The sequence below is a fragment of the Amphiura filiformis genome, chromosome 13 (genome assembly GCF_039555335.1).
Source record: "Amphiura filiformis chromosome 13, Afil_fr2py, whole genome shotgun sequence".
NCBI classification, from domain to species: Eukaryota; Metazoa; Echinodermata; class Ophiuroidea; order Amphilepidida; family Amphiuridae; genus Amphiura; species Amphiura filiformis.
In genome coordinates, this window is record NC_092640.1 from 23996728 (window position 1) to 24020238 (window position 23511).

At 37.7% G+C, this 23511-nt stretch overlaps 4 protein-coding genes across 4 annotated transcripts in view; all 4 read left to right on the top strand.

Annotated features, from left to right (window-relative positions):
• The first annotated feature begins 1123 nt into the window (after nt 1-1123).
• Nucleotides 1124-6196, top strand: LOC140167514 (M-protein, striated muscle-like). Its single transcript, XM_072190820.1, has 8 exons — nt 1124-1244; nt 1826-2002; nt 2561-2863; nt 3555-3779; nt 4171-4337; nt 5001-5136; nt 5511-5813; nt 6084-6196. Exons 1-8 carry the CDS (start codon nt 1124-1126, stop codon nt 6149-6151), a joined length of 1500 nt encoding a protein of 499 aa, XP_072046921.1. The 3' UTR covers nt 6152-6196.
• Nucleotides 6156-12373, top strand: LOC140167515 (twitchin-like). Its single transcript, XM_072190821.1, has 7 exons — nt 6156-6385; nt 7547-7849; nt 8218-8520; nt 8902-9204; nt 9857-10159; nt 10884-11186; nt 12078-12373. The coding sequence occupies exons 1-7, from the start codon at nt 6367-6369 to the stop codon at nt 12371-12373; spliced, it is 1830 nt and encodes a 609-aa protein (XP_072046922.1). The 5' UTR covers nt 6156-6366.
• On the top strand, nt 12072-15933 carry LOC140168141 (myomesin-3-like). Its single transcript, XM_072191455.1, has 5 exons — nt 12072-12362; nt 12999-13306; nt 13957-14259; nt 14970-15272; nt 15689-15933. Exons 2-5 carry the CDS (start codon nt 13063-13065, stop codon nt 15805-15807), a joined length of 969 nt encoding a protein of 322 aa, XP_072047556.1. The 5' UTR covers nt 12072-12362; nt 12999-13062; the 3' UTR covers nt 15808-15933.
• LOC140167516 (twitchin-like) overlaps nt 15832-23511 on the top strand; it is a 55543-nt gene continuing 47863 nt past the window's right edge. Inside the window, exons 1-9 of the mRNA XM_072190823.1 lie at nt 15832-15835; nt 16438-16740; nt 17762-18064; nt 18717-19001; nt 19656-19958; nt 20487-20789; nt 21189-21491; nt 22014-22316; nt 22828-23130. Coding sequence (XP_072046924.1) covers nt 15832-15835; nt 16438-16740; nt 17762-18064; nt 18717-19001; nt 19656-19958; nt 20487-20789; nt 21189-21491; nt 22014-22316; nt 22828-23130 — 2410 coding nt within the window. The remainder of the gene's footprint in view (nt 15836-16437; nt 16741-17761; nt 18065-18716; nt 19002-19655; nt 19959-20486; nt 20790-21188; nt 21492-22013; nt 22317-22827; nt 23131-23511) is intronic.

The following is a 23511-nucleotide window of genomic DNA, read 5'->3' on the forward strand; positions in this document are numbered from 1 at the left end:
AGTTACACCACAAGTTCTGGCAGGATGCTGGAGGTTAAATTTTGGACCCATCCCTAACATACTTGTTTACCTGTACATCTTATACAGAATCCCCACCAGAAATCAACACCACTCTGACCGATCTCCGCCTGATGGAGGACACCAAAGTGGCCATCTTCAGCACTGAGCTCAGTAAACCCACAGCCAGCATCACCTGGCTGAGGAATGATGAGGAACTATCTCCTGATGATGCCAAATTTGAGATCAAGAAGGAAGGCAAGAAACACACACTGATCGTCAAGGATATCACTATGGATGATGATGCCAATTATACATTTAAAGTGGGTGATTTCACCAGCTCTGCTCATTTGGTTGTCACAGGTAAGGTCATAAGACTAGGCAGTGGTTTTGACATTTTAGTTGCAGAGGAACGTAAGTTGTTGAAATTACATTGCCTGTGTTTATCAAGTTAAGTAGTTGATGATATAAGAAGCCCTGTCTTTGGACATTAAGTAACATTATATTTAGTTCCCCATATGTAATAAGTTGAATGTCTGAGTAAGCAATAAATTGACTAATTGATTGATTGATTGATTGATTGATTGATTGATTGATTGATTGATTGATTGATTGATTGATTGATTGATTGATTGTTTGATTGATTGATTAGATTAATTGATTGATTTAGTCAATCAGTGGGCTGTGGGTTCATCATTGAGTAAGAGAGTCATTGAGAATAATGAGCTGGTGGGTGAGTGATTGAGTGCTTGACTGAGTAAGTGAGTGAGCAATTGAGCAGATGAGAGTGAGTGAGTCAGTCAATCTGTAAGTGAGTGAGTAACTGAGTGAGTGAATGAGTGTGTTACTGGTGGATTATGTGAATGAGTGACTGTTAAATGAGTAAGTGTATGCATGAGCAAGAAACCATAAGATGTGAATTTGGCATAGCATGTAATTTATATTCAATTCTTGTTTCTCCTCATTTTATAAAACCAGAAAAAGCTCCCGAGATTCTTGAGCCCTCCATGAGGTCAAGATCAACCAGGGTGAGACAGCCACTCTAGAATGCACACTGACCAAACCAAATGCCAAGGTCACCTGGCTTAAGGATGGCAAACCACTCAAGCCATCTGCTACCATTGAGATGAAGACAGATGGTGCACACCAGTTCTTGATTATGCCCAAAACAGAGCTTGAAGATGATGCTCAGTATACCATCAAAGTCAGTGAGGATCAGACATCAACCTGTCATCTTACTGTTGAAGGTGAGATTTTTTTTATTAATGCTCTGCGTGTATAGCCATAACCTTCAACATAAAAAGTCCCAAGTTTTGAGATATTTTCTTAAAATATGAAGAGTTCTCTTAAGAACAATTGAACCAATACTAGGATTGTTTGTACTCATTTTAATGCATTTTTAATGCTGAATCCAAATATGGTCACGAAAATTCTGAAATTTTTGAATTAAAACAAAATTGAAATTGTAGTCTGCAGTTGACACCCGCTTGGTAGAGAGGTTTAAGAGTTTTGTTGGGCAACCAGTTAGTGTGGTTATAATCATCATCGTAGTGAATATATCATACATTAGTTACTGACTCTGCTTGGTTTACATATCTTTTAGCAACCCATTGACTTTGTGTTGTGATCATTTTGATTGTGGTTCCGAGCACAGATAGCGTGAACCAGTAGAAATGGCAATCATCCAGTAGCTATTTTATCTTTTTAAGTTCAACTGCATAAAATTGACACAGGACATGTCATTATCTTGTTTTACGCCATTTTCTATATCAACAGCAACACCTAAGATTGAAATTGAGACCAAATACAAGGAGATAACCGTCCAAAGCTGGCACCAAGATCAAAGTGGATGCCACCATCACCGGTAGTCCTGCACCAACTGTTACAGTTGCCCAGGATACTACAGAGCTGAAACCTAGTGCTAGAGTAACCATAGCAACAGAGAAAGGCACCAAGGCTAAGATGACACTGACTATTGATAAATGTGGCGGAATGACCTGGGAGAGTACACACTGACGGCTGCTAATGATCTGGGATCTGATTCAACTAGTATCAAGATCACAATTGTTGGTAAGTGAACCGAGTGACTGTTATTTATTATTCAAGTTCAAATTGTGAGAGACTTTATCTTATTGTCTGTTTTGTAAATTGTGGTTTTAAAAAGATGTTTAGGATAATCCCATACGTAACAAACTCAATGTAGTGAAGATTTCAGTTATGGAACTTCTATTAATATTCCATGCATTGCATGTACATAGTTTTCATAGTAGTGGAGGATGGGGTGGGGTTGTGGATTCATGCTGCTGTAGTATGGCCATGTTGCTTGAAGCTATATTGCCTCACTCCACCCAGGTGAAATAGGAGCTGCTTAAGAATATTGGTAATACTACATAGAAGAACACTATTACTATCATAGTAATAATGGTTGTGGCCTTGTTAACTAGTAATAGGAAGGCTAATAACTTGAAGTCTGAAGGCTAGTTGCAAAAACATTTTTGTAATGCATTGTATAAAGGCTGAAATGTATCACTAACTTTTTATTTTCTCTGATTTCTTTAAACAGACAAGCCCAAACCTCCCACAAACCTTCGCATCACCCAAATCACACCCGAGACAGTCACTCTGGTATGGGAGCCACCAACAGATGACGGAGGCAGTCCAATCACAAAGTACATCATCGAGAAGCGTGACACAAAGAGACCGACATGGACCAATGCTGGCACATCAACATCCTCTCAGACAGAGTTCACTGTAACTAAGCTTTTCACTGGCAATGAATACTTGTTTAGGGTCAGTGCTGTGAACAAGCATGGTCAGAGTGAGCCTGTTGAGACCTCTGAGCCTATTATTGTTAAGCATCAATTTGGTAAGTTAACAAATTGCATAGGCACAAACGCTTTTCTGGTTGCAGGTGATTGTTTTTATTGTGTGTCCATTTTAAGTGTTTTTTGAACTAGAAATTCTATATTATTTGTATTTCATTCACTGTGTTTATTTTTCTTCAATCTGTGTGTCTGCTTGTAAACACTGTCAATTGAGGATATGCACAAAAATATATCGACTACTCAGTGTCAAAAGTGGGTAAGTGCAATAGCTGCCATGTGTAGATGCTTACAATATAATGTATGTAAATTGCCAAATGTTCACAGGGCAGCTATTGCACTTACCCACTTCTGGCACTGAGCAGATGTTTTTGTTTCATTGCATCAACTCATTTACTTGTTTGTCTTAGTTTTTGTAAATATTTATTGTTGTAAAGCATTTTCAAATGTTTTTTAGTGGTTTTTATTTTTAGGATATAAGTTTTGTCTATTTATTATTTTGAAAGAAATCAGCATGTATGTAAAGTCTTCATTTTCTATCCATATTTCATCATTTTTGTTTCATCCTCATTATTGTCACCATTCCATTTCTTTTATTTTCTCATCTGTTGTACATTTTCATCTTGAACATTCCATACATTCTTGCTGCCATCATCAGATGTACCACATCCACCCGGCAAACCGGACGCCTCTGACATCGACAAGAACCAGATGACAGTCACTTGGACCGCCCAGAATTTGACGCAAGGCAGCCCGATCACCGCTACATCTTAGAAAAACGTGATACAACCACAGAAAAGTGGATAAGAGTAAACAAAGAGCCTATGAAAGAACTGACATGTACATGTACAGATCTGACAGAGGGCTCTGAGTATGAGTTCCGAGTTATGGCTGAGAACAAAGCCGGTCAAAGCAAACCAAGTGATGTATCTGACAAGTTTGTCGCCAAACCTCCATATGGTGAGAATTCAATATGCATGCCAATTTATTCAAGTCAGTGTCTCACAGTCTCAATATTCCATTCATTCATTTATCAGCATGTTTTTCTATGTGTAGTTTATTATGATTGTTTATAATTTCAAAGCATTCAAAGCACAATTACATTACAAATTTTTTTGCGCTAACTTAGTTTGAAATGTCTTCAAAATAATTTTAAAAGAATTGTATAATGTCAAATATAATTACTCACATCACATAACTAATGCAAAATTCTGGCTGATGTATCTGGTTAGGGTAATAGATCAGAATAAAAGTACCACACAAAAGCAAAATGTGGTGATTTTGAGTAACCAAACTTCATACGACTGTATCGAAAGTGTAAATATTAAAAACCAAATTGCTATACTTTCAGATGTACCAGGGCCACCTGGCAAGCCAGAACCAGAGAACATCAATAAGACAACCATCAAGATCACCTGGACACCACCAGAAACAGATGGTGGCTCTCCAGTGACAGGATACATCATTGAGAGATGTGATGTCAGCCGTAAACGATGGGTCAGGGTCAACAGAGAGAAGGTCCGTTTTGATCCAAAGAAGAGTTTTCATACATTTCTTACCAGTGTGGTCTTTTTAAAAATCCTTTGGGGTTCAAGTATTTTGTATGTTCAGTGGCGTATCAGGGTCAGTTGTCTGAGGGAGCAAGGATAGGAAAATTCACAGTGGGCATCATTTTGGCCCTGTGTTACTGTGATAATTGTGTAAAGCGCAAATTTTGTGTATGGTGAAATTTTGTGTTTACCGGGCCAGTTTTTAATTTTACACTATTTTTACCAAAAATAAGTAAAATTTTGTGTTTTTACACTATGGGGATGGGGATGTGGTTGAATTTTTCTTTGGGGTGGTTTTAGGGGTTGAAATTTTCTTTTGATGGGTTGAGTTAGCAATGCAACACATTTAGGGGACCACACTCTGCCTTACTTTGTTTAGATTTCATCTGGACATTTCTTCGAATTGGCACATTTCAGCCATAAATAACCTTGATATTGATAATCATGTTATAATAACAAATCAAAACCAAGGAAAAAAAAGGATATCTACTTTTACTTTTAGTGCTTGCAATTTCTGCTTTCAGCTTCTGCCGCTGGCTAGCCGTAAGGTGAAAAGGGAAGCAGATTGAGTAAGCCTCAATAGGATATCAGGTGGTTATAAAAAACATTTTTCATTCTCTAAAATCCACAGGTAACAGAGACGGACTACACTGTCACAGAACTAATAGAAGGCACTGAGTACCAATTCCGTGTGTCAGCTGAAAATCTGGCTGGAGTTGGTAAACCTAGTGAGCCCTCTGTCACAGTAACTGCTAAGCTGCCATATGGTAAGTGTATTAAGTGTTATGAAATTACTTGTTTCTAAAAAAAAAAAAAAAAATGTTTTCATACTTTTTGTGCATTTCAAACATTGATAGTCCAATTATTTTGTGTTTAAAGCATGAAACTGGATTTAAACTGCAATACTGCTTTGATGACAATATTGCCTAAAAATCTTCTGTTGTATAAGATATTCATTTTAGACACAATCTGAAGCAAATAACAATATTTATTTTCAGTATAATTTTGGATGATGTCATTGACTAAGATCTTTGCCAAATTGCATATTGCAAGAAAATGGTAGAAGTTTAGTAAGCTTTCAATTGACATTGTTAAGCAACCTTGATCAATTCATAAATTAATAATTTTATTCCTATTTTAGATGCACCTGGTAAACCCAAGAAGCCTGACGTCTACGACGTAGATGCTACCGAGATGACCGTCTCCTGGTCTCCACCAGAGTCTGATGGAGGCAGTCCAATCACCGGTTACATCCTGGAGAAGAAAGAGAAATCATCCAAGAGATGGATCACGGCTTCCAAAGAACCTTTGTTGGATACCACCTTCAAGGTCAGGGAACTCATTCAGGAAGAGAAGTACGAGTTCCGTGTTGCTGCAGTGAATAATGCTGGACAGGGACCATTCAGTGAACCCTCTGATGCTGTGCTTGCCAAACCACCATATGGTAAGACAAAGCTTTAAGTTTTAGTTTTTAATACTAAATTAGACTTTTACTTTTTTGTTTGTTTCTTAAAATATTGACTAATGCAAAAAGGTTTATTAAAAATACAGAAAACAAAGATAACAGACAACAAAGGAATCTGAACTACACTAGCAATTTTAAATAGTTTATTTGTGACATGATCTGGTCCATGGGGTATAAATTCAGCTTAAAAATCGGCATCTTTCAAGAAAGGTATCATTGATACATGGATCACTTTTGTTTTTCTTCTAGAAACACCTGGAGCACCAGATAAACCTACAGTTTCTGACATTGATGCCACACAAATGACTGTCACTTGACTCCACTAAAGTCTGATGGTGGCAGCCCTATTACTGGCTACACCGTTGAACGTAAGGATACAACAAGCACTCGCTGGATCAAGGTCAATACAGATCTTGTGGAAGAGACTACTTTGGTAGTGACCGGACTGACGGAGAAATCTGAATATCAGTTCCGTGTGATTGCTGAGAACAAAGCCGGACCCGGACCTGCTAGCAAACCATCAGATGTGCATATGGCCAAACCACCATATGGTAAGGATATTAATGCTCTGTTTGCTGGCCATAAGTTACAACATAACAAATCTAAGTGTTGAGATGTTTTTCAAAATTTCAACTGAACCAATACTGGGCTTGTTTGTACTCATTTGAATGCATTTTTCATGCTGATTCCAAATATGGTCATGAAACTGTTCAATGCTGAAATGTGTTCATTTTTTAAACAAAATTTGAAACTTGTTGTCTGCAGTCAACACCTATGTGCATGGGGAAGGTTAATACCAATTTTTGATGCCCAAATTAATGAACTTGAGATATCTTTTTGAGTGATCAGAGTTTAGAAAACCCATCAACTTACCATTCCTTACATTTTCAGGGTGTCACTGTTGATGGCACTCTGTAAGCTCTAATGTCTTGAATAAGGTGTATAGTCCATATCTTTGAAAATACCATCTAGCCTATATGCCAAGTTAGTCAAATTAAAGACATTTTGCTCTATATACAAGGCCTGAAGTCAAGAAAATTGAGATATTATTAACAGTGATGTATTTGACCTGCATGTGACTACTTACAACATTGTTTGACCTCTTGACAATCCAGCAATGTAATTGAGAGTCCTTTTTTCCTGAGACGAATATACCTACATTCGGGTAGGTATATTGGTCTCAGCTGTTTTCCATATCACGCTGCTATCTCATGCTCAGTATCGTACTTTTTGTTAGCCTTAAAGACCCATTCAGTGATTTGCTCATCCAGACGATCGTAAAAATCATCAAAATTCAGATTTCGATACCTTTGTCATTGTCCTAGATGTGCTAACATAGCCTGCGAGTGGTTCAGCCAAAAGCTTTGTATTTAAGACAAAATAAGGCAATTTACATGAATCTGTAATTTATATACTGACAGTATATAAATAAGCTACATGTATTTGAATGAGGTTTCAACTTCATCAATACTGCTGTTTTCTTCATTTTTTGCCAAATCTTTCATTTCAAAAATATCAAATGACAATTTGAATGACTTATCCTTCACTTTTAAGCAATTTATAAACAATTTTAATTTTTTTTGTACTTGTGCTGGGATTACTGCATGGGCCTTTAAACAGTGAAGCAGGGAAAAACTTTTTGCAGACATAATTATTTTAAATCATTAACATATGTGAATAAAAATATTGTTTCTATTATCTTCTCTTCTCAGATGTTCCTGCAGCGCCAGGCAAACCTGAAGTCACCGAGTATGATGAAAACTTCATGGTCATCACCTGGACACCACCTGCTTCCGACGGTGGTTCTCCAGTCACTCACTACATCATCGAGAAGAAAGAACCAAGATCATCCAAATGGACACAGGTCACTAAAGAAGAAGTCAAAGAGACAACTTTCAAAGTGACAGACCTGATCGAAGGCAAGGACTATGAATTCCATGTAGCAGCAGTGAACAAAGCTGGACAAGGTCCATTCAGTGCACCGTCTGAGCCCAAGACTGCCAAACTGCCATTCGGTAAGTGTTACATGTGACTGTTGGCCATTTTAAACTTGAGATACAGGCAAAAACAAAAACGAAAATATCCCCGAAACTAAGCAATACAATGCATAAGAAAACAAGCCTTTCTAAATTTCATGATATTACAGTGATGTATGCTTGAAATAAAACAAAATAGGACAGTGATAAAAACAGATAGCATTAATTTTAAACTATTGAAATACATTTTTATAGTAGGTAGATGCTATTAGATTTTTTTCAGTGCATAATGGAGGTATCATTTCATTTTAATCAAAAAACTCAACCAGCAAAATAACAGACTATAATTATGTCAAGTATGATTATTTTTTTATTCAAATTTGTACCAATTTTTTTTCCACAACCAGATCCACCAAGTGCTCCAGGAAAGCCAACAGTATCCAACATTGATGCCACCGAGATGACCATTACATGGACTGTACCAGAGTCCGACGGAGGCAGTCCAATTCTGGGCTACTTTGTGGAGAAGAAGGAACCAAAGAGCTCTAGATGGGTTAGAATCAACTCTACACCTGTAGAACCTCTGACATTCAAGGTCAAAGATCTGGTAGAGAAATCCAAGTATCACTTCCGGGTCATTGCAACTAACAAAGCTGGTGAAGGTCCTGCTAGTGAGCCATCGGATGTGCACATGGCTAAACCACCATATGGTAAGTGCTGCCATGTGTCAAAAACTTTTTTATTTATCTCTGTAGTCAGTAGCTCTTAAGATAGATCTTCAGGAATCATTGCTGCACCAGGGACCTTAGCTGCAATATGTGGCTCTCACAGACTTAGCGAGTGCGAGCAGCTGAGCGCACAGCACGAGACAGTGCTCATGCAACCTCTCTGGATAGTATATTATAAAGCAACAGGGCCCGAAAGTAGTGCTATAAGAACCTATACACAGGGATGTAGTATCTTATAAACATGTAATACATAATCGATGTCACAAAAGGCAATTAAATACACTTTGTTATACTTCATGAAGTTATTATGTTCATTGTTAACTTAAAGTTACTTATTATTTCTTTTCATAACATTTGTTGCAGACATCCCAGGCGCACCAAGCAGACCTGAAGTCACAGAGTATGACCGTACCAAAATCAGCATCAAGTGGTCGCCACCGGAGTCTGATGGTGGCAGTCCAATCACTGGCTATGTTGTTGAGAAGAGAGATACCACATCGAATAGGTGGATCAAGGCTGTTCCTGAGACTGTGGAAGAAACTACCCTCACCATTGAGAATCTGACTGAAGATAAAGAATATGAGTTCCGTGTTGCCGCTGTCAACAAGGCAGGACAGGGACCATACAGTGAGCCTTCTCAGCCTCAGCTCTGCAAACCACCATATGGTAAGTAGCATTGGAATATCCATATATCTTGTGAACAAATTTATCAGAAAGTTGAAAAGTTAACAATCTTACATATTACCAATTCAGTATTTTAATCGTTTTAATTTGTTTATAGCAGATTGTCTGAGATATTTCCTGACAATGATACATTTTTTTTAATTCCATTCCAAACTTATGAAACATAAAGCTTTGATACACTATAATTTTACAGTCAAGTATGCTAGCGATAGTGTTTTTTGAGCTAAACAGAGCTTACTTTAGGTGACAAAAAAAAGCTGTTTTAAGGGTCTGGCCAACCCAGATATTGCATTTTGGGAGATTAAAAAAAAATTTTTTTTGATAAAATCATGTCAAATTTGCCATTTTGGAGCCAAAATTTATTGATTTTGACTGAATTTTTTTGACAAAATGAAGAACATTTTGACATCAAATTTTGCTAGATATTTTAGGATCATTTTAGCTTCCAGAAAAAAATCTTGACTGACAGCCTTACTTGAACAGTCTTTCTGCCTGTAAAACTGGGTTTTATTTTGTTATCTTATGGGTGGTATCATCACAATAAGCGTGAACATGTTCTGAGTGGTTCAGATTGTGTCACAAATTAATATGAAATACTTAACTCTGCTAATTTGTTTCTTTGATTTCAATACAGATGTTCCTGAAGCACCAGGCAAACCAGACATCACAGAAGTCGATGCCGAGTACATGGTCATCACATGGACTAAACCCAAATCTGATGGCGGCTCTCCAATCACTCACTATGTTGTTGAGAGGAAAGAGCCAACGTCTACCAGATGGATGAAAGCACACAAAGAAGACGTCAAAGAACTGACATTGAAGGTGGAAGGTCTGATGGAAGGCAAGGAGTATATGTTCCATGTTGCTGCTGTCAATGATGCAGGACAAGGTCCATACAGCGAGCCTTCAGAACCAAAATTGGCTAAACTACCATATGGTAAGATTCTCAAGTGACATTAAATAAAAGTAGAGCATAATTCCTGAGCACCCATGCATAGGTTAAGCTAGGCCTGCTAAGAATACTGCTTTTCAAAAATGTCAAAAAAACGCAACTGGAGCCAAAATACGCAAATTGCGGCGCATATAACGCAATTGCGTATTCTTAGCAGCCCTAGGTTAAGCACTCTAAGCAAAGCAGTAACAGCTAATATCAGCAGATAATGTTAGTTGGGCACTGTGTAACCACAACACAATGCCAAATGTTTTACTACAACAAACAATTGTACTTTTGAAGAATTGTGTTCTACTAAGGTATTCACATTTATACTTCTTTATTTAATTGCATACAATAATAGTAGAATTTTGAGGTAATATTACAATATCATGTCTATTTACAAAAGAAGAAGCATTATAAAATAACCATATGAAATACAAGAATGATTATAAAATTCATACAAGGCAGCCTTTTGAGATGCAACAGTATGTGATGGGAAAGGCAAATTTTGAGTGTATTTTTTTTAACAAAACTTTTGGCTAGTTTTCATTTTGTTTTTCCCAGTTAGGTAAGTCTTCATAAAGCTTAAACAAGCACTTCGAAAGAGGAAGCCAGAGAACAGCCAATATCAGCCAAAATAACGATTTGTGTTTGTTTCTAAAATTAAAATTTGATGAAAATGTGGACACATATTTTAAACCAAGATTTCCCTCACACCTTTTCACAGATGTTCCTGGTGCCCCAAGCAAACCAGAGATCTCAGACATTGACGCCACCAAGATGACCGTCACCTGGACACCTCCCAAATCAGATGGTGGAGCACCTATCACCGGATACTACGTAGAGCGTAAGGAATCCTCTAGCTCCAGATGGACAAGGATCACCAAGGAACCTGTTTTGGACACTACTCTGAGAGCCAAGGATCTGATTGAGAAGAGCAAGTATCAGTTCCGTGTTTTTGCTGAGAACAAAGCTGGAGTGGGACCTGCTAGTGAACCTTCTGATTTGACTATGGCTAAGCTGCCATATGGTAAGCCAACCTTTTTCAAATATTTTACAGTCATTATTTCTGATTAATATCATGGAACGAAAGGTTTCTAGTATGCTATTAGGTGACAAAAAAACCCACCCTGTTCTACGGCGGAAGGACCTTTCAAGTAGGGTCGGTCGGGCGGGCTTCTTTTTTTTTTTTTAAATGACCCCAAAAATCACCAAAAACTGTAAATATTTTGCGATTTGGGAAAATACCAAAAAAATATTGTTCCTGAAATTTTTGAAATTTGGGTCGGCATTCATTTGTACAGAATTTTTTCCCCAATTTTTTCAAAGTCTGGGTCGGTCGGGCCCGAAGAACAGGGTTTTCTTTTTTTTCGTCACCTTATGGTGCAATTGCTTATTCGGTTATTAACATGTCTCTGAGTGGTTTGTTAGTTTGTCAAAGTCATATCTTTTCCAATATAATTTGATAAAAAGTAATCCATGCATGTTGCAGCATATATAGGAAACTCAATTATTGCAGATAGTTTTGCAGGTTGATGTTTTATTGCCTGCATTGTCATTACACATGCTGACATTACACATGCTGAGATTCAAAACAAGAACCAATTCAACACAAGAGTGTTGCATGTGTAAATAAATATGAAACCAATTTGACACATAATCCATTAAATTTTAATCTTCAAAAGTTCAATGTGGAATTTGCACTATTTGACTGAAATATCATTAATGATTATTAATGATTATTAATAATGTTCTTGTATTTTCATATTAAAATGTTATCTAATACAGAGGTCACAAGTGCTGATATCTGTATACATTCTGTCTTATTTAACAGAATATATCATATGATAAGATATCAAATATGTTGCTCATGCAATATCACATTCAAATATTCTCTGTTGCAGATGTTCCCGTGCCCCAGAAAGACCAGAGGTCACCAAAGTTGATGCCACTCTTATCGGTATCAAGTGGTCTCCACCTGCATCAGATGGTGGTAGCCCAATCACTGGTTATGTCATCGAGAAGAAAGACAGGACATCTACAAGATGGACAAAGGCATTCAAAGACACTATTGAAGAGACTGAATATACCATCAAGGATCTGATCGAGGGCAAAGAATATGAGTTCCGTGTGGCTGCTGTTAACAATGCAGGACAGGGACCATTCAGTGAACCCAGTCAACCTACACTATGCAAACCACCATATGGTAAGAGATAGCAATATCATACATTTTATTCAGTTCAAAATGTGTGTTTCAGGTTTTGCATTGGTTAACAACATTACCAACTAACAAGACATACAAGATGTTAGGTTTGATGAAAAGCTGTAGAGTTCTATTCTAGTATGTGCCAAGACCTTCGACTAAAATAATGTGTTAGTCCTTTGACAGTCTGGCTTCTGAGGTAAGGTGACAAAATAGAGAAAGATATTGACTTTCTGAAAAGTTGATGTATGTCACTCATTTCTTGCATAGCAACAGTTATGCTGACGATGATTGCAACCAATTTGAGCATAATTTTGTCAATTTTTGTAGTGTTTCATGGTTAAGTTCACTAACATTTTACGATGCTTCTTAAGTCTCAAAAACCATCACTAAAATGATTTACAATGATTATCTTTCGTAAGTAATAAGGATTTTTTACAGGGACCCTTTGTAAAGTTATTACTAGTAAGAGGGTATTCATAACTTGAGTTACGAAGGGCTAAAAGTTGAGTGAAATACACCCTGATTCCATAATAGTAATAGACACCTTAAAACAGTCAGGTGAAATGTGATTCAATACAATATTAACATAGGATATAATTTGCATTTAATTTTTCGTATTATGAACTGTTCTTCCAGATGTTCCAGAGGCACCTGGTAAACCAGACGTCACAGAAGTTGATGCTGAGCACATGGTCATCAAATGGACTCCACCTGCTTCAGATGGTGGCTCTCCAATCACCAACTACATCGTGAGAGGAAAGAAAGAACGCCTACCAGGTGGATGAAGGCCCATAAGGGTGAACTACCTGCTAAAGAACTAACACTGAAGGTGGAAGGCTTGATTGAAGGCAAGGAGTATGAGTTCCATGTTGCTGCAATCAACAAAGCTGGACAAGGACCATTCAGTGAGCCTTCTGAACCAAGACTTGCCAAACCACCTTATGGTAAGAATAAAGCTTATATCATAATACAAGAGAGACAATTACCATAATGACATAAATGGTCTCGTATTAGAACTAACTTTGATGAAAATTGCTTGCCAAATTTTGGCCCACACCGTGTTTATTTGTTATTTTCAAATTTTACGAGGACTGACTCGAATTCCAACTTCATTATAGTCTTATGGAGAAATACTTGATGGAGGAGACCCATAGCAATACGTTGGCATCAAATATAATAGGCAGGACACTTAAAGGGTGAATTACAATCCCCTTTTATATGATGCTTTACAAAATATTGCTCAACAGGACATGTCATGATATGTAAAGAGCTCAGTTGGTAGAGCATATGGTCATTGGAATATTTTCACAGCTTTGTATGTGTGGTATAAATCTAATTATATTGTAAATTTACCCACACGCTTAAGCCACTACGATTTCTGAAGTCAAAACCTCTTTGTATGCTATTTGGATGAGAAGATTTTAGAATATCAAGATTAAACTTAATATCTATAGATAAAAAATCTTCTGCTCTTACCCAGCTGTCTCATTAGCAGAGTTGGTACAACAAAAGACCAGTAAGCAAAAGGTCCCAAGTTCAATCCTAGATGGTCAGTGGAATTCAACTATATTCTATTGAAATTGTTCACCTGTAGATGTACCTGAAGCACCAGGCAAACCTGAAGTCTCCAACATTGACGCCACACAGATGACAGTCTCCTGGACTCCACCAGAGTCTGATGGTGGGTCACCCATCACAGGATACTATGTTGAAAGAAAGGACACAACAAGCTCCAAATGGGTGAAGGTCAACAAGACACCTGTGAAAGAGACTACACTGAGAGTCAAGGACTTGACGGAGAGAGCAGAGTATCAGTTTCGAGTTTCTGCCGAGAACAAAGCTGGCGTGGGACCCGCTAGTGAGCCTTCCGATGTCTTCATGGCTAAACCACCCTATGGTTAGTATCTGACCCAATCTGATCCCTTCAGGCCAAAGTTGGAAATTTACTACCATGACTAACTTGCTCAGTACCTACACTTACTGATGTTGAGTCCCCATGTCCCAATGAGTACTTGGTCACAAAGTTATGAACCTTATATGTCCATTTTCTCATGTTTTGTATTGTGTTTTTTTACCTCCTCAATTTTTGCCTATTTCTCAGTTTCATTATTGCCAACTTTAGCCTGATTGGATCAGATCTGGTCACATGTGTGACATGATCTGATTCACTCAGGCTTATGTTGGTAATTGTGAAAATTGAGCTATCATTATGACACCATTGTGTGTCTTATAAGCGTAAGATTGCTGAAAACCCTTGCGTCTTTATGGAAAGCCTATGTTGTGATATGCCATTTATGGTGATCAAACAGATGTTGAATTTTGCTGAGTCAGATAGTAGATGCAAAAATAGAAGATTAATAAAATGAAAATTATCATGTCAAAGTTTAGGCACGATGGATGGCCAATTTCAAAATGGTGACATAGATGCCTTGAAATACTAAACAATAATGTTTAAAAATAGGTGGGTAAATTTTCAGAAAGGAAAATTTACTACTACTGTAAGAGATCAAATAAACCCACTGTATCACATGCAATTGGTTGTAAATTATCTTAAAAAAATTACTTATGCTAACATTATTTATCCCTTTGCATTTTGTCCATAACCAGATGTCCCTGGCAAACCCGACAGACCAGACATCACAGAGGTCGACCGCACCCACATTTCCATCTCCTGGTCGCCTCCCGAATCTGATGGTGGCAGTCCCATCACCAACTACCTCATTGAAAGGAAAGATACCACTTCCACTAGATGGATCAAGGTTACTAAGGAGACTGTCATTGACACAGAGTATACCATCAGGGACCTTACAGAAGGACAGACTTACGAGTTCAGAGTCGCTGCTGTCAACAAAGCAGGACCTGGACCGTTTAGCGAGCCGCCTGAGCCCAAGACATGCAAACCACCCTATGGTGAGTATTGGTGTATATGCTATATTGGATTGTTATGCATGGGACCAAAATAGACTACCTCTGACATTTATCAGTAAAAGCTTAAAATGGAGTAATAATAGGCATCTTAACTTAAGAAAGGTTTTTGCAAGCAGTCACACAGCATATATTATCGCTACAACATAGTACACACAGAAAACAAACAAGCAGGCAGACATAATTATGCTTTATTTCAAAGTTCGATAGGCACATTACAAAATAATTCTGAGGTACTCTATGTTGTCTATAAGTATCACACAGACATTAGTGGCGAAGTCTGTGCTCCTTCAGTCTATTGTTTTTGGGTCTTTGGAAATTAAGAAAAGCATAAGGTCATCTTTTATTAGAATACATCTTCCATGGAGGGTGCTAACTTTTATTGTGTAACAATCTTCCAGATGTTCCAGAAGCACCAGGCAGACCAGACGTCACAGAAGTCGACGCCGAGCACATGGTCATCACCTGGACACCACCTGCCTCCAGATGGCGGTTCTCCTATTACTCACTATGTTGTTGAGAAGAAAGACAAGACTTCCACTAGATGGGTGAGAGCTCATAGAGACACTGTCAAGGAGACCACATTGAAGGTGGAGGATTTGACTCTAGGCAATGAGTATCAGTTCCGTGTTGCTGCTGTGAACAAAGCTGGACAGGGACCGTTCAGTGAGCCATCTAAACCAAAAGTGACCAAATATCCTTATGGTTAGTATTTTGATGAGCATTTGCAACTCATCTTTTCCATTTTATATTATTTTTATTTGAAACAAACAAAAATTACCAATTCAGTTTGCAGAACTAAATGTGAATTTTTATTCCACCATTTTTTATGCCATGATGACAGCAGACTTGTTGCATATCTTTAAAATGGAAAAAAATGATAGAGTATGAAAGTATTAGGGCTGATTTGGTATTGAAGTTCAGATGTTTTTTATTGTTTTTTTCCATCATTTACAGTATAATGTTGGCATGTGGAAATATTCTAATGCAAAGTAAAAAAATATTGGCACCAATCAATGATGTTCTTTCTTAAATCATAAATATTGAAATAGCATTTTCCTCATTGAATCAATAAATTGTAGCGCATGGATAATAAGAAATGATTAATTATTATTTCCATATCTGTTGTAATTTCTTTATCACTATGCAGATGTACCTGGTAAACCAGGTAAGCCTACAGCAGCCGACATTGATGCCACACAGATGACTGTCTCTTGGACAGCACCAGAGTCTGATGGTGGCAGCCCTATTATTGGATACTACCTAGAGCGTAAGGAAGCTACCAGTAAGAAATGGACAAGGTTCAACAAGCAGCTTGTTAAAGAGACTACAATTGTTGTTACCGGTCTTGTAGAGAAGTCAAAATACCAGTTTAGAGTGTTTGCTGAGAACAATGCTGGAGCTGGACCTGCTAGTGAGCCATCAGATATCTATGAGGCTAAACCACCTTATGGTAAGTTATAATAAATTTTCTTGGTATGATTTGAGTATAGTTGTATGTACTCAGAATAATTATTGGTAAAGTGTTCTTAATGGATCACTCACAAAAATAATTGACCCAGCAGAGTCCTGGAACCCTGGAAACAAATTTGCATTGAAAATTTCATACTGCAGGCTGTCTCATCTCAATTTAGAGTAACGCCATCTTGGATTTTTCAGTGGCAGATTCAAATCATGTTCACTAACCCAATCCCACAGGCGTATACGCATGCCTAGAAGAGCAATTTGTCCATACGCTAGCGACACAACTGCATAAATGCACTGACTCAAATCTGTCACTGTTAAATCCAACATGGTATTGCTCTCAACTTGAGATGAGACACACAATATTCTGTCAACCAGAGAACACATACAGATGCTGTTTATCATGTAAAAAGAGGCAGGGCATGTCAGGGTCATGCCAGGCTTGTTCAGTGATACATGGTGTGATTCAATCACCCAGTCAGAACCCAACTTGTGTGTTTACTCAGTATAGGCCTACATGCTACAACAAAAGTACAGAAGTTCTCTGATAAACAGTGTAAGAAGTGATGGAGTTTTCAAAGATACGTAAAGTTTCCAGATGGAATAAATATGTTACGTCCTCAGAATGCTGATATCTGATGAAAAGTGTCTTTTCACGACTAGGCCTTAAAAAATTGTTGATTGGCGTAACCCGACCTACCCTAAAAATAAGCCCAACCCTGACTTTTCTTCTTCTTTTTTTGCAAAAAAAAAAAGGTAAAAAATATTTTAAAAAAAATTAATTAAAAACAAAAGAAGAAAAAAAGTTCTAAGTCTTTTATCAAATGCAAAAAAAATCCCTACCTATCTACCCTAATTATTTTTATGTTACACCAATCAAACAATTTTTTAGGCCCTAGGACCTTTGGGAATACATCCACAAACTGACACAAAGATCAAGTAAGATCTGTTTGCCTTCTATTTCTTATGCTCAGGATGATTTTTTACACAAAAAATTTTCTTTACTGTAGACCTTCCTGGAGCACCTGGAAGACCTGATGTCACCGACGTTGACCAGACACACATCTCTATTGCCTGGTCTCCACCAAAGTCTGATGGAGGCAGTCGTATCACAGGTTACATCATTGAAAAGAGAGATACCTCATCTTCCAAATGGTTGAAAGCCACCAAAGAGAAGGTGACTGATACAGAGTTTACTATCAAGGACTTGTTTGAAGGCAAGGAGTATGAGTTCCGTGTTGCTGCAGTAAACAAGGCCGGACAAGGACCCTTCAGTGCTCCATCTGAGCCTAGAGTCTGTAAACCACCCTATGGTAAGTGCTTTATTTTTAACATATTTTCATTAACACCATGTGCACTACCAGCCAAATTATCTAAGAACTATTTTGATTGGTTATAAAGAGGGCTATTTCATATATTTGACCAATCAGAGATATGGTAAGAATAGTCAGTATGGCTGGAGGGGATTAAGCTAAAAATTGCTTGAGAGATCTAAAAGCTCTATTTTGATTGGTTACTCCAATGATTTTATCATGTAATTAACCAATCAGGGGCATTGTAAGAAAGGCAGTATTGCCCATGGGGTTAAAATGTTTTGTAATACGATAAAAATGTAATGCTTATTATCATATCTGTTAAAAAATTAAAAATATGAGATTGTGTCACGGAGAAATGGACCAAATCGCCGCATGTGAGCAAATGTAACACTTTCTGCACAGATTGATCAAAATGTGGATTGAAAGTCTCCTTCATTGATCAACCTTGCAAGAACACCCCAAATCTCATCAAAATTTAGATTTTGTCATTTATGAAACATACAAACCTGTGGCATAAACCATGCAACAACTTAGCAGGAATCTAATGAAGGCAAAATGTAGGTGAAACACTTGTCTGGGATAGGGCTTCAAATTACTTTAAAATCCTTGCATTTAATAATAAATTTTAACCTTTTATTTTTACTATCAGCAATTCCTGAAGCTCCTGGCAAACCAGAAGTCTCCGACCTCAAACCAACTGAGATGAGTGTCTTCTGGACCTCACCAGAATCTGATGGGGGAAGTCCAATCACTGGCTACATCGTTGAACAGAAGGATGCCGAGAGCACCAGATGGACTTGTATCACAGCAAAACCAATCATGGACACTACCTATGAAGCAGCTGGTTTGCATCCAAACAAGGAGTATCAGTTTAAAGTGATGGCTGAGAACAAGGCTGGAGTTGGACCTGCTAGTGAACCATCAGATAAGAGAGGTAATTGATACAGACACTATAATATTTTTCTTAGGGAATTAGTGATGTCAGCATCCTGAGGCAGCTGTTTCACGTATACAGCTGAAATGTAAATTTTCATGACCATATTTGGAATCAGCATAAAAAATGCACTAAAATGAGTACAAACAAGCCTAGTATTGGTTCAGTAGTTCTTAAGATAGCTCTTGATATTTTGAGAAAATATTTCAAAACTTCAACTTTTTCCGTCGAAGCACATGGCTAGCATGCAGAGCAATAATGATATTTGCACTGACTGGTGTCACAAATGGTATACAGTTTCTAGTGCTACTGGTGAAGGATTTAAACTGAAAGAATATTGTAATCAAAATCCCCAAGATCACCATAACTATTTCTCTCAAGTTTGATATTCTCAATTTACTCAAAATGAACAGATATATTGTAAAATATGCATGTTATGGTTTCTGAGAAACTGAAATTGTGTTGAGATGTGAGCAAAATATTATTTAGACTCTTGTTTGAACTGTTCTAGCAGTGTGTGCAATATTCAAAATCTGTGATGTATTTTGTATGAGATATGTCAAGTAAGATCTTAAGAGCAATTCCTGTCAGCTTTTACAAATGTGATGATCACATCAGCATCAAAATAAACTCTTACTCTTATTCTTACTACAGCTACACCAAGTGCTCCTGGCAAACCAGAAATATCTGACATTGATGCCACAAAAATGACCATCTCCTGGACCCCATCAGAATCTGACGGAGGCACACCCATCCTGGGATACTTTGTTGAACGCCAAGATATCAAGACCACACGCTGGGTGAGAGTCAACAAGGAGCTTACAAAGGAGACTACTCTGACAGATACAAAGTTGACAGAGAGATCTGAGTACATCTTCCGTGTCACGGCAGAGAATAGGGTAGGACCTAGCCCTGCTAGTGACTCTTCAGATGTGAAGATGGCCAAACCGCCTTATGGTAAGTATTACATATAGTATAACTTCTTATTCAGACATAAAGTTTCCTTATGTATAAGATATGGGGGTTTTCCTGAAGGTGAAATGTGAGATGTTACTTCATGTCTTCCACCAATTTATTGGTAATGATTTTATGTGTGATTAAAAATAAATGACACTTGCACATTTGAAAAATATTGAGCGGATGACATCAATTTTGATAAATTGGCAAAGAAGACTAACTGTTGTTGCTGTTTTATCATTTAGTTTGTCACAAAATGTAAAACATCTTCAATAACTTATATGTTTTTAGTAAATACATGTCGTCAAAGTTCAAGAACCTCACTATAAGGTCCTGTGTCTTTCAATCTCATATACGATATAATATAAGATTCTTGGAATCATCAGACCATATAAAGTTTACCTCTTTGTGTCTCTGTTTTATTCATTTATGGCAAAAACTTTCTCCAGTGCTGATCAATAGACCTATGATAAAATCACTCCACACTCTTCTAAAATCTCCATTGTAAAATATTGTAATACTTCACAGATGTCCCAACTGCTCCAGGAAAGCCTGACATCACTGAAGTAGACAGTACTCTCATAGGACTCCACTGGGCTCCACCGGAGTCTGATGGCGGCAGTCCTATCACTAGCTACATCATTGAGAAGAGAGATAAGCCAACAGCCAGGTGGATGCGGGCTACTAAGGAGACTGTGACAGAGAATGACTTTACTGTGACTGAGTTGTTTGAAGGCAAGACCTATGAGTTCCATGTTGCAGCAGTCAACAAAGCTGGGCAGGGACCATTCAGTGAGCCTTCTGAACCAACACTGTGCAAACCACCTTATGGTAAGTATTTTGAAATGGAATGAAGCTAATTTAGTTGTTTTTGGATATATCACCTTGTATTTAGAGAATATTAGCATTTGTTATGCATCCTACATTTCATATAACACAGTCAACACCATTATTTACGTAGAACAAGAAAAAGAAAAGCATAGTTATAATCAAAAGTCGGTACAAGTAACAAAAATGAAGGTTTGATTTTTTGCTTTTCATCTTTTCAATACTTACTGAATTGGAAAATATAATAAAAAAATCCTGAGATATGGAATGAGACAACAGAATATCAGTGCATCACTTTTTCAGAGTAAAGGCTGAGTAGATACTTGCATTCTGTTATATCTTACATGAAATATGTTCAAGTGCTTTCAAATTTTTACAAGGTTTTTTTAAATACATTTTCAGATGTACCAGGTGCACCAGGCAAGCCAAAAGCCTTTGACATAGATGCTACCGAGATGACCGTCTCCTGGGCAACCCCAGAGTCAGACGGAGGAGCACCAATCAAAGGTTACTTCCTGGAGAAGAAAGAGGTTACAAGCTCACGCTGGACACGTGTCAACAAGGAGCTTGTGGCAGAGACTCTACTGAAGGTGACAGATCTGAGAGAGAAGTCTGAGTATCAATTCCGTGTGATGGCAGAGAACAAAGCAGGAGTTGGACCGGCTTCAGAACCATCTGATGTCTACATGGCTAAGGCACCTTATGGTAAGAGAATAGAAAATCATGAACTTACAGTATGATTTTAAGACACATAGTGTCTACATACACATGCTGTACTTGAAAAAGATGTGCTTAATATCAGATAACCCATAAAAAACCAAGGCAACAATATTTACTGGATGTCCTTGACTCATTCCACATGTAAAAGCATTTTTTTTTGCTTTTCTTTATATTTATTTTGTTTATTTTGGACCTAAAGTTACATTAGGGGAAAATAATTGTCACAAACTGACTCATGACATGTAATGGGCTATTCCAGTTGAAATCCTTACACCCACTATGGAAGACATGACCTTAACATCCAACACGAGTGTAGATTTCAAATGGAGTCCTCCATTCATGTAACCCCATTTGAAATGCACACTCCCTGTGTTGAAGATTAAGGTCATGTCTTCCATAGGGGGTGTATGGATTTTAACTGGAATAGCCCAATGCAATAGACATCAATGCACAAGTGTTAATGCACATTTGCATATCATTTACATAATCTATATTTTCAAATTGCAGATGTACCAGGAGCACCTGGTAAGCCTACAGTATCTGACATCGACGCCACACAGATGACAGTGACCTGGACTCCACCCCAGTCTGATGGTGGTTCTAAAATCATTGGTTACTTTGTTGAGCGTAAACAAGATACCAGTACCCGCTGGGTGAGAGTCAACAAGGAACTTGTCTCTGATACCAGCCTGACTGTTACAGATCTGACAGAGAAATCTGAGTACAAATTCCGTGTGAGTGCTGAGAACAAGGCTGGACCTGGCCCTGCTAGTGAGCCATCTGATGCCTATGTTGCTAAACCACCTTATGGTAAGTGGACATTCAAAACATTTCTGTGCTGCAGAAGCATTTGACTTTTGTGCAGTTCCATTTAAGTTTTGTGGAAAACTAAAAATCCACAATTAATTTTCCTCTGATACTATTTGATTCCAATGAGACATTATTAGCAGCTGATCAGAAATGTGTTCAGCAAGCTGTCACGTGTGGCAAAAAAACCAACAAAAAAAAACCACTACAACCAATCACACACTGGCAAGACCATGTTAGATGGTGTGGTATAATTGTTCACACCAATCATTTACAGTGTTGCTATTGAATGCAGTGTCCATTGTACAGTCAAATACATGCTCAAATTACCAGATATAGATTGGTTGAATATGTTTTGATGGTCACATTATGATTGGTGTTTTTCATGAAAATCCTTACACAACAAATATTCAAATTCAAAATGTATTTATAATTGACAGTTTGTGATGCAGTCCTTTTTATAGAACTATTAACCCTACATTCACAAAATCCTCTAAATCATTTTACATTTCAGACCTTCCTGGTGCCCCAGGCAAACCAGATGTTACCAAAGTTGACAGCACCTACATCTCCATTAAATGGACTCCACCCAAGACTGATGGTGGCAGCCCCATCACAGGCTACATCATTGAGAAGAAAGAAACTACTTCAACAAGATGGGCCAAGGCCATCAAGGAGACCGTCACTGAACTTAAAGAAACCATCAAGAATCTGCTAGAAGGCAAGGAGTATGAGTTCCGTGTTGCAGCCATCAACAAGGCAGGACAAGGACCTTACAGTGCTCCATCTGAACCAGCTCTCTGCAAACCACCATATGGTAATTTTGATTTGTTATTCAGTTTTCATATGTTTTCTATTTTCCTATATTGTTTTCTCTTTCGTCAGTGCTATTGTATTTTTCATCTTTTCTAGTTCATTTATTTTATTGTTTCACCTCTTTAATCACATTTTGTTTCAAATATTATCCCAGCTGTCCCCATCCTTTCATATTGAATTTTATCATTTGTTTTGCACATCACCTATACTATTTTTCATCTTGATGAGGCAGTGACGTCAGGGTACATATCGTTCGGCGCTGCTTCATATTGGGCTATTCCATTTAAAATCTACACTACCCCTGTGAAAGATTTAGCTAAAGTCTGAAACAGAGGGAGTATCAATTTTGAATAGAATAGACAATTGAGTAACTTCCATTTGA